Genomic DNA, 15,201 nt, shown 5'->3' with positions numbered 1-15,201 from the left:
GGCACGCAGGGAACAGCTCCTGATTGCAGAGCCCACCCCACCTCCTCCCATCCCACAGCACTCCTGACCTAGAGCCACTGCACATCCACACTCTGAGCCTCCCTGGCCTTCTGTCCAGCACACAGAAACATTTCAGGTAGAAAATCCACAAAGAAACTCTCAAACACTTACCCTTGACTTTCCTTCAGCGTCCATTAAGAGCTCCACGTATGTTACCTCACCAACTACAAATCAGATTCCAGACGACACAGATACCAAGGGAGAAAAGCCAAGAAAACAATGGGAATTTAGAACAATCAACAACCGTGTATGGAGCCTCTGCCTTATAAGAAAGCCCAGAAACACTCCATGTTCTCTAGACCACAAAACTGGACAATTACAGGTATGCAGTAAAGGCTTCAAGCACTTCGATATGTTCTTGGTTTTCCTCCACCTCAAAGCCAGAGATTTCCACAGTTCCCTGGATCTCCAGTGCCCACTCGTTACCTGAGGCAATCCAAACCCATGGGAAAGGCTGCAGGAACAAGTTTCCTTCAGTTGCCACAGGATGCAGCCCTGGCTCCATAATCCACAATTTCAAGTAACTTTTTTTTCTCAGGATTTAAGACAAAAAAGGAATCACACTGAACCAACAGATCAAGAGATCACTGCCTGCTATTTATTTTAACATGTTTTTGTTAAGTTACAATAAATTCTATTTTAGCATTAAAATCTGCTACATTTGCTCTCAAGTCAAAATTGTCAACAGCAAAAGGCAAAAGACAATGGAAAACTCCACCTGCCCCTTTCCTCACAGGATTGGGACTGCCTCTCTAGGACCAAATAACCCTGGCAGGGACTTCCAGAAAACCACTACCCAAATGGCTGCTGCCTTTGAAGGGACTGGCATACAGAAGAATGGAATCAACACCTTTTTTTTTCCCTTTTTATTTTTCCTTTTTGGTTTTACAAGTCCTAGGGTTTAAATTTAAACTAGGAGGACACCAAGCTGCATTATCTGGACAGTGGAATGTTTTATTTGTGGGAAACCATGAGCCAGTTGAGTATGAATAGTTTAACTGGAGCAAGGAAGTGGGGCTTCATAATATTCTGCCAGGGACAGAGGGAGGTGTCCAGCCTGACCTCCCCCAGGCCCAGCAATTTACAGGACACTGGGTATCACTGTGGAAAACTGACACCCTGGAGCTCTCTTGAAGCTGGAAAAAAAAAAGGAATGCTTAACAAAACCACTGATTTGTAATCTCCATTTCTTATTTTAAACAATACTTTAGCAGTAAGAGTATTCCAGCCAGAGAACAGGATGAACAGCTCTGATCCACTCCTGCTTTTGGAAGGATAATGTTTGAGGCTGGAAAAGGCTGCCAAGTCCCTCTGAAAGGGACTCCACTGGAGTGTCCATTATCATCCACAGCTCCAGCAGCTCCATCCATGTTGGTATCAAGCCTAACAAGGAATTCCAGCCTGTAATCCCTTTGAGCTCCTGCAGCACACATGGGATTGTTCCCAAGGAGTCCCGGGGGGGATTCAGCGCTGCCATGAGGTTCTGACGCCATCCAGCTCAAACAGCAGCAGCCAGAGTCCAAGCACACCTGGGGCAGGGATGCAAACAGATTCACCAGTTCTTCCCAGGTGAGCTCCACTCCAAAACCTCTCCGAGCCAAAGCTTCCAGGTCTGGCATTCCCTGAAGCTGCAGAGCCCCCGGAGCGAGGGCTCTCCTCTCCCAGCCACTTCACCTACAGCTCCTCACAAACAGCTCCCAAAGGAGCTTGCCAAGCTTGAGGATATCCAGTACAATTGAGCATCTGCTCTTGTAACCAATCCCCGACTCTGAACCACAAGATCTCCAGGAATCTCTTGGGAAGTTGAGTCTGTGCCAATTTTGCTCAGAGCTTTCTGCTGGAGCCTTACAGACACATGAAAATCCAAATATCCAGCCTGAAGTAGCTGCTATGCTTTAAAGGAGATCTGAACTTCCTGAAGAGCCCGGTTTCAGAACAGCAGGAGAGGGGAATGACACACTCAGTGCAACAGCTCTGAGCCAAGACAGAGCCCAGAAACACTGCCATGAAAATGCATTCATTTCACCTTAAACTGTGTAAAAGGAGCCAACCCAACCCTTCTGCCAGGAGAACATCGTCTGTGACTGGCAAAGGAAATATTTTTTTAAGAAGCTAGGCTGGATCACATTTTATTTGGAGTTTTGGAGTTTTTTTCTAGATCCCAAACCACAGGATGCCATGGAAAAGTACCAGGAGCAGATATCCATGTGCTAGACCAGGATAAATGCCCAGTGATCCTGGCAAGATTCCCTTCTGCCAGAGAACAGCTGGATTCTGTCAGGGAACATCCCATGGCCACAAGTGGAGAAACTTCATCCAAGCACAAAAACTGTTACTTCAGGAGTTTCCTAAGGGAGGAAATGTCCAAAAAACACTGGCTCCTAGTCACTGCAGGTTTAATTAATCAACACATTCCCCATGGTGTCTTTAAGACTTAATGTAGAGGAAACTGATTTATGGATTTATTGAAACCTCACACCTAAAGTTTGAAAATGCAGCTTTTCCCAAACCAAGAGACTGGAGCAGAATTTACTGCAATAACCAGAAATCCAAACTGAAGGAAGCTTCAGTGTTATTTATAACAGTCATTATTTTTAATCCTCTTTAAAACTTTGTATCACTTCCCAAAGTTTATCAGTACAGAAAATGTCAATGTTCAAGCTGGGCTGCTCCAGCAGAATTCCAATACTCTGCAGGGTCTGAACAGGAAGCTCAGATCAGTATTCACAGGGTGACCTGAGGCCCTGAAGACACATCTGGGAACTCCCCAGAACAAGCTCAGACAGAAATAACAACTTTAGGTTGGGCAATTTGATTTTAACAGTTTGTGACAAACCAAAGAGCTCTGAGAGGTGTGAAAGATGCAGAGAGGGAAGGGGGAGCAAGCACAGAACTGGGACAAGGGAAATGCTCTGTAGCAGTTATTCCTTGGCCTCCAGGGCCAAAAGTAAATACTAAATATGGAAGGAAAACCCCAAAGTGGCTGGATGTCTCCTCATCTTCTGAAGAACAAGTGATCCAAGAAGATTAAAAAGCTTCACACTCGCAGTGTGAGGCAAAGCAGAGCTGGCCACAGTTCTTCCCTCATTTACAGGTAAAAGCTTGGGACAGGCAACCCCTGAAAAGTTAAGAGGGGAGAGAAGAGGAGCAAGTTTTACACATGCAAAGCTTTGGCTGAAAAGGCAGAAGGAAAACCTTCCCAAAGCAGAGACAGCAGTCAGCAGTTCTGTCACAGATGGGGAAAGGAAACTTCCCTTTTGCAAGAGAACACCCAAAGTGGTGATTTAGGCTCTTAAAGAGCTCAGGCAGCAGAGGGAGTGAAAAGCTCCCTGCAGCCAGGGAAGGGCTGAGATTCCTTGGAAAGATGGTGAATGCCCAAGGGAAACAGAGCAACTCATCAGAGACTTCAGCAAACGGAAGGGGGAACAGGCCAAGGGCAGGACAGCACATTCCTTCCCCATCCCTCCCTCCCTGACTCCCCAGAACTCCACACTGTGACCAAATCCTGGGGACTCTGCAGTGAGCTAACACCTTGTGTCTGCCAGCAAAACGAGGGAGTTCCAAACAAGAACATCTCTTCATTCCATTACCAACATTCCCACTGCATACCTGTAATTGAGTTTCTCCAACCAATCCACTGGGATGCCCGAGCCACGGCGTGAGGAGAGAGAGAGAGGTGGCACCTGGAGCAGCCTGGCCGCTCCCAGGCTGCAGAACAGCAGCAGCTGCTGCACACACGGCACCTCCCCGAGCTCCTGCTGCTGCTACAGCCCCTTCTGCACGGGGCCCAGCCCTGCAGAGCCCTCACACACCCAGGGTTTCCCCTTGGGCAAGAATTCCACCTGCTCCCAGAGCCTGGGACGTTTGGCCTGGCGTTCTTACGCTTCCGAAGCAAGCATTCCAACGGGTCGGAGTTTTCCTGGGGCTTGGAACTGCTCTGCCTCGAGGCAAGGACTGAGCAAGGCCGAGCACAGCACGAGAGCAGCAGTTTGGGAGAAGTCCAGAACAACTCCACGGCAAGTCCAAACTGTTGGGTTCATCAGCAGTGCCAAACCCCAGGAATGATCCCAGTTTGAGCAGGACAAGCCCTGCAGCCAGAAGGAAAAGGCTCCAACGTTCCCCTAGGAGCATCTGCTGGAATGAGCAGCTGAACAGCCCGGCAGGAAACAATCTCAGCCTGGCCTCTGCCATCCACGGGAACTGGAGAGAAACCACCAGACACTGGGAACGGGATTCAACACAGCACAGAGCTGGACATCTCCTCACCCGGAACACCAACGGATCTGGGGCAGCCACGGGGCAGTGAGGGCTCCGTCCATCATCAGGGCCTGCTCAAGCAGCCCTTGAGGCTGACACTGTTGCCATGGCACAAAACCACTGCTGGCTCTCAAACAGCCCCTAATTTGGGAAGCTCCCAGTCTGTTCCACAGATTCATTCCCTTTTGCCTCCAAAGACAAACAATTGAAACCCTCTGGAACTTTGTTTTCCCCTTCTTTAGGCCACACCTCAAACGCCTGAACTGCCAGTCCTTGCCCAGCTCCAGCACAATGACCACTGCCCACTATCCTGGCTGATGCTCTGGATCCAGAAGTGCCCCACAGGAAATGTTGTGCTGTTACTCTGAACTTGGTTTAGACATTTTAAGGCTGGAGAAGCCAAGGATTTTCTTGCCACTCCACTGCACTTCCAAGGTGACTTGAAAACTGGAAAGATGGGCACCAGCCTGAAGAAATGACACTAATTTAGCCTTGTCACTACCTGAGCACTCAGCTCAATCTCTTCATCTTCCTCAAGAGACGAAGATGTTCAGGTCAGCAAAGGCAGCTCCCATCCACATAGGAATTAAAGGGAATTGTGGAAGTGGGAACACCACAAATCTGATTTCCAAAGCCCTGATTCTGCTGCAGCACATGCCAAAGCACCAACCTGATTTTGCAGGTCACCCTTAAATACACTGAACTGCAACCAATGGCAGAATGGCTCTTGAAGCCAGCCCAAACCCCTCCAAATTTGGGGACACAGCTGGATATCCACACGCCAGAGCAGGACATAACCACCTGAATGCCCAAAAAAAACATTCAAATGCTTCAAAAGTTCTGCTGCACTTCAAGGCTAAAATCTGCTGAAAGCCTGGGCTTGGATCCCTAAGGAAAACACTGCTAATCCTGGGATGAGGCTCTAGCAGCTGTGTGCCACAGGCCTCCACAGGAACCATCCCCTGGAAGGCTGCCAGGGACAGAGGTTGTGCAACACCCAGAAGGCTTCGGGAAGAGCTTTTCCAAACTCGTGTGGCCGAGCGCACCCAGAGGTGCAAGTGCTGAGCTCCAGCCAGAGCCAGGCACGGGCTGGAGCACAGGACAGCCTCTCCACCTGAGCTGCACTTTACCTTTCTCTTTGACCAGGTCCTTCAGCGACTGCCACTTGACGTCGAAGGGGATGTTGGTGATGAAGGCTCGGTACCTCTTGGCGGGGTTGGTGTAGGGCTCGAAGCGGTTCCCTCCCCTCTTCATCCCCTTCTCCTTCTTCTTCTCATTCGGGGTCGGGCGCTCGCCTTCGCTGCAAGGAGAGAAGCCCTGTGAGCTGCTGGGGATGGAGCAGTGCCACCACCTCCAGCTGGAACAAAAGCAGAGCTGAATCTCTCAACTCCAGAGCAGTTTGGATGGGAAGGGAAAAGCCCAGACCATCCTGAAAGGAAAAAAACAAATCATGGGAACAAAAAAGTTTCGGGCTCAGTCTTACATAATTCCCTTCACTAATCCAATTAATCTCCTTGCTCAATCAGTGCTGCTGGAGAAGATGCACCGACACATCTTGAGGAGGAATTCAGAACACATCAGATAAATCTGAAATTTCTACAATCCTGAGCTTCTCCCAACCTAGCACCTGTGCAGCCCTGCAAACGCCAGGTCAGAAATCCCAGCTCCATCCCTTCAGGACCATTTCAATCCCTGAACAGACACAACAGCCTGCAGGGAAAAAGGAAATTAAGAATGCAGAAACCTCTGAAGGTTTATATTTGAGGCTGTTCCCTGCTTCTATCACCCAGCAGCCAAAGCAATGGGAATTTTCCAGTCTTTCTCTCACTGAATTTTATTTTAAAGTTTCTTTATTAATGAAATAATTAAAACTCCAAAATTAGACTTGAAATAGGACAATCCTTTTCCCACTTTCATTTCTGTTTGGTTGGTGAAGTAACATAAAACGTAGCTGTGTTAAAAGCTGTACTCTGATTTTAGTTGTTATCTCTTAAACTGGATTTCCTCAAGGCCACTGAGAACTTTGGTGTTATCCCTGTGGAAGTGAGAGCTCTGCCACGTGGAGCTGGATATTCCAAACACAACTGCACCTGCAGACACAAACAAATTCCCTGGAAGCACCCCAAGTGCAACAAGGTCAGGAAAAATAAAACCACAGCAGAAGGATAACTTTATTTAAATATACTTCCACGAATGAACAGGCTCCTCATGGAGACAAACTGCTGCTTCCATGTTCCCAGGAGTGGTGGGAACAGAATCCAGGGTGGGAACACCCTTCCCTGTCCCTGGGACCAGGGATGTCTCTGCCCCTGCCTGGCTCCAGCTGCACAGTCAATGAAATTGTGTCTGTCCGGATTTTACTGCTCAAAGCACAGTCTGACTGTTCTCCAATGGAAAAAAAAAAAAATAATGGAACTTTTTCCCCTAAAGCGACACTCGGAAAACTGTTCCTGGGCTCGGGAAACACAAATCCAAGCTCGGGTCTGCAACAGGAATCACAGCACACCAGGTTTAACCTGATTCTTATCACCCCGCCATGAAATGAGGCCAAAACCGCCCTGAGGGATAGAAGTTCTTTCTATTCTGCGGATTTGGTACCAAAACCGGCTTTGCCAACTGTGGAATTTTCATCGAGCACACACATGAGGAAGTGAGAAGCAGCTGAGGCTTTTTGCGCCCTTCATCCCCACGTTTACAGAGCCGGAACTGCAGCGCTGCCGATTCTGGTTTAAATTTCTCTAAGGTTTTCCCGACAGCAGCCATCGGGATTGTGCAGCCCCTCCCCTTAAACTCTCACCCTCGAGGTGTTTGCGCTCCTAAATCCCCTCACGCTCAAATTACCTCCAAAAAGGAGCACGCCGGGCTCCAAAGCGCGCAGGAGGATGAGGGAGGTGCTGAGAGCAACGGAGCTGTTCAAAGTTTACTGACAGCACAAAAGTAATGAACTTACACATCCCCCCACTGGCACAGCCTGATCCCCCCTGGGGAAACCAAAACTCCAGCAAAGCTGAGCAGCGGGGATGCTGAGGGGATTGCTGAGGGGACGGATGGTGGCGATCCCCGGGCTCCCCGCCCGCCGGGCCCCGGCCCGCAGCGCCGCGGGTGCCCCGGAGGCGCCTTCGGAACGGTCCCGCCCGGGATCCCGAGGCGTGCCCGGAGGGAGCAGCGGCCGCAGCGCCAGGAGAGGCCCCGCAGCGGTGTCCACCTCGCGGGACCCCTCGCCGGCCCCGGTCCGCCCCGCTGCCCTCAGGCCGGGCCCCGCAGCGGGGAGGCCGCACGCGGCCCTTCGGCCCCACCGGCAGCGCAGCTCCTCACGACCCCCCCCTACCTCTTGGGGGGCGGCCCCCCCGCGCCGGCCGCCCCGTTGGGCGCTGGCGGAGCCGCCGCTGCCGCCGCGGCCGCCGCCGGGGGCGGCTCCATTTTGCCGGGGGCGCTCTGCGAGGCCGCGGCCGCCGCCATTTCCCAGCGCGTCCTTTGTGTGGGGAGCGCGGGGCACGACGGGACGGCGCCGCGGCCCGGGCCGCCAGGGGGCGCCGCGCCGCGCATGCGCGCCACGGGAGAAGGAGCGGCGGGTGGGGTGGCGGGAAGCCGCGCGGGAGCCGCCGCGCATGCGCGGTGAGGCGCCACCGCCGGTAATGGCGGGTCCGCGCGGGCGCGGTGTGGCGGCGCCGTGCGGGAAGGGCAGGTAGCAGCGGGGAGTGGGGGTCTGAGAATGCGCAGGGCTGCGGTCACGAGGTGCGGGCGGGGCTGGCGGCAGCGGCACCTGGGAATGCCGGCGCTGGCGGCTCAGGCTGTGGGAGGTGCGTACGGAATGGCGGCAATAGCAACGGCGCATGCGTAGTGCGGCGGTGCCGTACAGCATGGCTGCCACGGGCTGCGCGTGCTCAGTGGAGTGAGCGGAATAAAACCAGCTGCAAACTCAAAATGACTCCGAGTCCTCAGTTTTTAGAAAGAAAGTGACACTTTAAGCACAAACAGACTGTTTGGTGATTTTTATCTACATTATGAATATGTGTCATTGGGACATAGGGGAGGCCGGGGCCCCATCCCATGGTGCTGTGAGGAAGCCGAGTTTTCCCAGCCCCGGGTCGCAGCTCCGGCGTTCCCCAGCCGGAGCCGGAGCACAGCCAGGAGCCAAGAAGATGCGGAACCCCCTGTGAGGCCGCGGCTCTCCGGCGGACTCTTGGCTGGGTTGTACAACCGCCGTGGGCTCTTCTGTTGACAGACAGCTCGATTAGCCAATAACACGCGAGGAACGGGGAGGCAGCGGCTCGCTGCGCCAATGAGCGGCGGAGGGGGCGGGGCCACGCCCGGAAGCGGCGCGGGGGCAGCGGCGGCGGCACCGGCGGCACCGGCGGTCGGGAGAAGCCGCAGCGATGTCGGAACGGAAAGTGCTCAACGTGAGTCGGAGAGGCATCCCCGCCGAGGGGGCCGGGCTGCGCCAGGGGAGGGCTCCCCGAGGCCGCTGCGGCGGTCCCCGTTGGCTCAGGAGTCGCTCCCGGGATCAGTCTCGGCTGTGCCCGGTGCCCGCCTCGCCACCAGCGCAGAGCACCGAGTGCCCGTCCCGGCCGTCCTTGGGCACCTCCAGGGATGGAGGCTCCAGGGCAGATCGTTCCAGGCTTTAACAGGCCTTTCCGTGAGGGAATTCTCCCAGCCTCCCATTTAAACCTCCCCCGGGGCCGCTTCCTCTCATCCTGTCGCTGTTCCCGAGCCCTACCTGGCTGCAGCCTCCTGCCGGAGCTGTGCGGAGTGAGAAGATTCCCGGTGCTCCAGAATTCCCAAATCTGCTCTCGGTCCATGGAAACATTATTAAATCTTCTCCTTCTCCATAGAAATATTGCCAGAATTCCCAAACTTGCTCACTCTCCATAGAAACATTCCCAAAACTTTTCTCTCTCCATAGAAATAGTCCCAGAATTCCCAAATCTTCTCTCCATAGAAACATTCCCAAGTCTGCTCTCTCGCTGTAGAAATATTGCCAGAATTCCCAAATCTTCTCTCCCCATAGAAATATTCCCAAATCTTCTCTCTCCCCATAGAACTATTCCCATAATTCCCAAATCTTCTCTCCCCACAGAAATATTACCCCCCGGACTTCGATCCGGCCAAGATCCCGAAGCTGAAGCTCCCGAAGGACCGGCAGTACGTGGTGAGGCTCATGGCCCCCTTCAACATGAGGTGAGAGCAGCTCTGGAGCCACGGGGGCACTCCTGGAGCTGTGGGGTCACTCCTGGAATAATGGGGTCACGCATGGAACCGTGGGATCACTCATGGAATAATGGGATCACTCATGGAACAGTGGGGTCACTCCTGGAACAGTGGGGTCACTTCTAGGATGGGCTGGGGGTCACCAAGCCCCCCAGTGCCATGGGCAGGGACGCTCCACTGGGCTGGAACACCTGGAGGCAGCTGAAGGAAGGAGGAATCTCCTTAGGGGGGGCCAGATGTTGGCTGCAGATGTTGCCTCTGGTGCCTCCAGGGCAAGGGAGGGGCTGAGGGAGGGCAGGAGGTGCTGGGTAGGGGTGGTTTCCTTCCAGGACCCCACAGGAAGGCTGGAGAGAGACCAGGGACAAGAGACAGGACACAGGGAATGGCGTCCCACAAGGATGGCTGGGATTTTGGGATGGAATTCCTGCCTTGGAGGCTGGGATAGAACTCCCAGAGCAGCCGTGGCTGCCCCTGCATCCCTGGCAGTGCCAAGGCTGGGCTGGAGGAGCCTGGCACACTGTGAGGTGTCCCTGCCATGGCAGGGCTGGCACTGGGTGGGATTTCAGCTCCCTACCAAACCAAACCAACCCACGATTCCCCGATTTTGAGCTTGGTCACCCCCTAAATTTCCAGCAGCAAAACCCACCTGATAGAAGAAGCCAGCTGGGCTGCTGCTGGTGCTCATTCCCTGTTTTTCTGACATGCCCTGGGCCTTTGCCCTGCCCTTGGCCAGGTGCAAGACGTGTGGGGAGTACATCTACAAGGGCAAGAAGTTCAACGCCCGCAAGGAGACGGTGCAGAACGAGTCCTACCTGGGGCTGCCCATCTTCCGCTTCTACATCAAGTGCACGCGCTGCCTGGCAGAGATCACCTTCAAGGTCAGCCTGGCCCCACAGTTCCAGCCTCTCCCTGCCTTGCAGGAGCTTGGGGTGGAGCCCTGGGAACAGCTGGAGCTGTGCCAGGCTGCTGGGGTGGAGATCCGGAGGTTTGGTTCCCCCAGGGTGGAGATCAGGAGGTTTTGTCCCCCCAGGGTGAAGATCAGGAGAAGGTTTTTTTTTTCCCCCCAGGGTGGTGAGGTGGAGATCAGGAGAAGTATTTTCCCCCCAGGGTGGAGATAAAGAGAAGGGTTTTTTTGCCTCAGGGTGGTGAGGTGGAGATCAGGAGAAGTTTTTTTTTGCCTCAGGGTGGAGATCAGGAGGTTTTTTTTTTCCCCCCAGGGTGGTGAGGTGGAGATCAGGACAAGGTATACCCAATTTCCTCCATCTTGTCCCCTTTGGACCCCTTATCTAGAATCCTAAAATTTTACTTTTGCACCCATGCCACACTTAATTATTACTGATATCAAACCCTCAGAGCTGGTAATTCATCCTGTAAGATTGAAAACTCTTTTCCATGGGCAGAGATCACAGCCAGTGTCTCTGGGGGCTCTGTCCAGGGGGGTTCCTGACCCCTGCCAGGCTCCCAGGGCAGCCAGGGGGAAGCTCTGGACTCCCACAGGCTGGAGCAGGATCCCCACCCACTGTGGTTTTCCTGCTGTTCCCCTCTCAGACAGACCCTGAGAACACGGATTACACCATGGAGCACGGCGCCACCAGGAATTTCCAGGCAGAGAAGCTCCTGGAGGAGGAGGAGAAGAGGATGCAGAAGGAGAGGGAAGAGGAGGAACTCAACAATCCCATGAAGGTACAAGCGCTGCAGGAAAACCTCTCCCACTCTGCCTGACTCTCCCCAGCCGCAGCAGTGACTTTGTAGCCATTCAGATTTTCCTGTCCTACCCAAAAATGAGGATGAGGAGGGTCCTCTTGTGCTTCATCCAGCATGGGGAGGTGTTGGAAGCTCCTGTCAGCTCAAATATCCCAACTTATCCCACCCAGGTCCTGGAGAACCGAACCAAGGACTCCAAGCTGGAGATGGAGGTCCTGGAGAACCTGCAGGAGCTGAAGGAGCTCAACCAGCGCCAGGCCAACGTGGATTTTGAAGCCATGCTGAAGCAGTACAAGGAGCTGGAGGAGGAGCAGAGGCGCAAGGAGCAGGAGGAGGACGAGCAGGAGATGAAGTGAGGGGGCTGGAGGAGCTCGAGTGGGATGAGCCAGGCTGGGCCCGGGCTGTGCTGAGAGAGGGAGGCTGAGTTACCAGGATTTGGGAGGTGGGAGGAGATCCCAGCCTGTCCTGGCAAAGTGTCCAGGGAGAAGGAGTGGAAGGTCCCTCCAAGCCAACCAAGCTGGGATTCTGTGGGATCTGGGCTGCTGTGGGAGGGTCCATTCCCCTGGGAAGGGCCCTCACATGGACCCAGTTTCTGCTCTGGGGTGAAGCTCCAAACCCCAGTGCTCCCACCCCTCAGGATGGAACCTGATCCCAGAGAACCCCCTGGAAAGGGGGATCCCGAGGCTCTGCTGCTGGCCCCAGCTCCCCTGGAGCGAGCAGGGCCTGGCAGTGGGATGGATCCAGCTCCAACCCTCCTGTGTCCCAGCAGGGCCATGCTGGAACAGGCCCAGAACCGCCGGCTCCTGGTGGATTCCGACTCTGACGAGGAAGCGGCGAAACCCCGCCCCAACCCCACGGCCCAGACGAAACCCACGGACATCCTGCAGGAGGTGAGAGAGGCACAGCCTGCCCAGCCCTTCCCCAGCTCCAGAGCTCTGTCCTGGAGCTGTGTGTGCCCGTTGTGTCCCTGCTCCGGGTGACAGTGGGCTCGTGTCACGCCTGAGCAGCTCCCAAAGGCCGTGTCCCTGTGCTGAGAGCAGCCAGGGGTCACTTGGGGATTTCAGGCTGTGACAAAGGCAGGGATGGAGCTGATCCCATCCTCCTTTCCTCGTCAAGAACGAGCTCTGCTGGGCCCTGCTGCTGCTGCTTCAGGCTGGGCCGGCCTCTCCCTGGGCTGTGCTTTGGATTCAGGCAGAACAAAAGAGCTCCCAGAGCCCGGCCTGGAGGGAGGGATTATCCCAACAAACAGCCCTGCCCTCTGCCCCTGTCAATCCCTGCCCCAGGGCCCCGTGTCTGCTGGGCTGGATCAAAGCTGGGTTAATCCCAGCTGTGGTCCCTGGCCTGGCACTAATCCCTGTGCCCAGGGCACTCGGGTTCCATGGCTGGGCCACCTGCGGGCACCCGGCGCTGCCAGGGCTGCTGCAGCCCCAGGGCTGCTCAGTGGCCTTGAAAGGAGCTGATAAAACAGAGGGAAAACAACTTTTATCCAGGCAGGGAGGGATAGGACACGGGGGGATGGTCTGGAATGGCAGGGGAGGGTTGGATGGGATTTAAGGGGACTTTGGAATAGATTGCCCAGAGAAGTTGTGGCTGGAAGTGTGCAAGGTCAGGTTGGACAGGCCTTGGAGTAATCTGGGATAGTGAAAGGTGGGACTGGATGGGCTTTAAGGTCCTTTCAAGCCAAACCATGCTGGGATTGTTTTCTCTGCCTCCTCAGCACCCCAGGGCCATCCTAAGGCCTCTGGCAGTGGGACATGGATCTCCAGGGGCAGCTTTGCAGATCCACATCCCTGTTTGTCCGGCCTGTGCCAGCCCTGCAGGGGCAGAACTCCCCCTCAGGCCCCTCTCCTCGTGTCCCTGCTGGTTTTATCCCCAGTCCCCCCCATGTCCCCTCCAAGCTGGAGCCCCCTGACCCTGGCTGTGCCCTGCAGGACCCCCAGCCCCAGAGCAAGAAGCCGAGGACGGAGAGCTGGGAGCGCAGCGTGGGCAAGCTCAGCACCAAGGCCCAGCTGGCCGGGCTGGTGGCCCGCAGGAAGCAGAAGCCAGATCCTGCCCTGGATAATGGGATGGAAACCCAAGGCACCACGGCCAACACCGGTACCTGCCCCGGGCTGGGCCCTGGAGGGGCTCTGGCAGCTCCCGGGTGGGATTTGGCTCCGTGCTCAGAGCCTGGGGGCCCTGGGGGTTGGTGTGAGAGCAGGGGGTTGTCCCCGTTTCCAGGAGCTTCCTGGTGAAGGTGAGGCTCCTTCCCGGCTCTTGGCTCTCAGCCACGGCCTTGGGGACAGATTGGCAGGGCCAGGAGCTTCAAAACAGCAGATACAGCCCTGGGAACGACACAACAGCTCGATAGGGGTGGAACAGCAGGAGAACTGCTTTGGTTTGGGGTCTGGTGATAAATCCTGCCCAGCTGCTGGAGCGGGGAAGCTTTAAGGAGCACAAAACAAGCTGGAAGGCTTTCCAGCACCTCAGTGAGCTGCCCAGCAAGCCAGGGGATCCATGGGTTTGGGGAAGGACACAAGGAATGGATTTGCTCTGGGCTGGTTGAGCCTAAGCCTTTGGATTAGTGAATCCTCCTGCCCTCGGGGGACCCCTGGGAAGGGGCAGCTCTTGGAGGTGTCCCCTTTTCCCTTCCCCAGCCACCTGCTCCTGGCTGCTGTCGCAAGGACTGGGCTGGTGGGAGCCCAGAGCTGGCTCCTCTCCCCCTTTCCAGGGTCTGGAATATGCCAGGGGGCTGTGGAGGGAAAAGGGGGGTGGTCCCAGACCTTGGTGCTTCCTGCAGAGGGGTGCAGGAGGTTTTTATCCACCTGATTTATCCTCTCTGACCTCAGGGTCCATCCAGGGATGAGGCTCCACTCTGTGAGCAACCAGCCAGGCTGGTGTTCCCAACACTGGGAATTGCCCTGGGGAGGCTGGACCTGACCAGATCCTCTCCCTCCCTCCCTCCCTCCTCTTCCAGGCTCGCTTCCAGCAGCAGCAGCAGCAGCAGCCACGTCCTCGCTGGGCTTGTTGGGAGCCTACACAGACAGTGAGGACAGCACCAGCGACTGAGGAGCCAGCAGGGCAGGGACAGGGCAGGGATGGGACTGTCCCCCCTCCCTGCTGCTCCTGCAGCCCCACACCGAGCTGGCAGCACAGCCAGGGGCCCGGGGATCCCGGCCACTGCTGCTGCCATGTCCTGCCGTGCAGCAGCAGCACAGGGAAGGTGTTTTCCCTGCAGCAGGAACCCCCAGCAGCATGCCTGCTGTGTCCCAGCCCTGCTCCCAGGATGTGTTGGGAAGTGCCAGGGCTGGACAGGACTCTGGTGTGTCCATTCTGGGGGTGCCACTGCCCCCAGCCCTGCAGTGATCGTGCCCAGGTCGGGTTTAGGGCGGGTTTAGGGTGTCCTGTTTGCCCCCAGCGGGGAGGGGGACCTTGGAGCTGTCCTTCCCACCGGGGTGCAGGGGTAGGTGGGCACTCAGCCCCCCCTCCTTCACTTCACCACCAGCTGGTTCTGTGCCGGGGTGTCTCAGATGCCACCTTTGCACACACCCAGGGGGCTCCTGCAGCCCCTCACTGCGGGGACGGGGCTGTCCTGCCACCACCAGCCCCCCAGATGTCCCCCACAAATCAGGGACAAATCCCTCCCCGCCGTTCTGAGCCTGCTGGGCTCCAGCAGCCACAAGTCCGGAATAAACGGGATCTGGCAGAGCCAGATCAGAGCTTCATCTTCCAGAGAGTGATTTGTACGTGGGCACTGTCGGATCCTGCCCCAGGGACCCCCCCAGTGCCCACCCACCCCAAGCACGGCTCTCCTCACCCACGGCCATGAACTTCCCCCTCATCAAGGCACCCACTTCTAATTGCTGAGCAGCTAATTAACACCCTCACAGAGGGGGGGTGGGGGGGTGGGCTCTGGGGCATCTGGGAGAGCTGGGCAGAAGGGCAGCCCCCTGTCCCAATTAGTATTCTGTGCACATGCCTTAATTAGCCTCT

General features: G+C 55.8%; 2 protein-coding genes across 2 annotated transcripts; one reads left to right on the top strand and one right to left on the bottom strand.

Annotated features, from left to right (window-relative positions):
* Nucleotides 1-22: 22 nt before the first annotated feature.
* LOC144247592 (heterogeneous nuclear ribonucleoprotein M-like) lies at nt 23-7,779 on the bottom strand. The gene is made up of 3 exons (XM_077788847.1): nt 7,646-7,779; nt 5,448-5,617; nt 23-224 (listed from the first exon to the last, which is right to left on the bottom strand). The coding sequence occupies exons 1-3, from the start codon at nt 7,774-7,776 to the stop codon at nt 160-162; spliced, it is 366 nt and encodes a 121-aa protein (XP_077644973.1). The 5' UTR covers nt 7,777-7,779; the 3' UTR covers nt 23-159.
* An 846-nt stretch (nt 7,780-8,625) lies between these two features.
* On the top strand, nt 8,626-14,933 carry YJU2 (YJU2 splicing factor homolog). Its single transcript, XM_021546167.3, has 8 exons — nt 8,626-8,717; nt 9,395-9,495; nt 10,259-10,403; nt 11,074-11,208; nt 11,400-11,581; nt 11,999-12,119; nt 13,161-13,326; nt 14,186-14,933. The coding sequence occupies exons 1-8, from the start codon at nt 8,694-8,696 to the stop codon at nt 14,275-14,277; spliced, it is 966 nt and encodes a 321-aa protein (XP_021401842.1). The 5' UTR covers nt 8,626-8,693; the 3' UTR covers nt 14,278-14,933.
* Nucleotides 14,934-15,201: the final 268 nt, after the last annotated feature.

This window comes from Lonchura striata, chromosome 28 (genome assembly GCF_046129695.1).
Source record: "Lonchura striata isolate bLonStr1 chromosome 28, bLonStr1.mat, whole genome shotgun sequence".
In the NCBI taxonomy this organism is placed as follows: Eukaryota; Metazoa; Chordata; class Aves; order Passeriformes; family Estrildidae; genus Lonchura; species Lonchura striata.
Note: the sequence above shows the minus strand (reverse complement) of the source record. Positions and strands in the feature narration are given on the sequence as shown.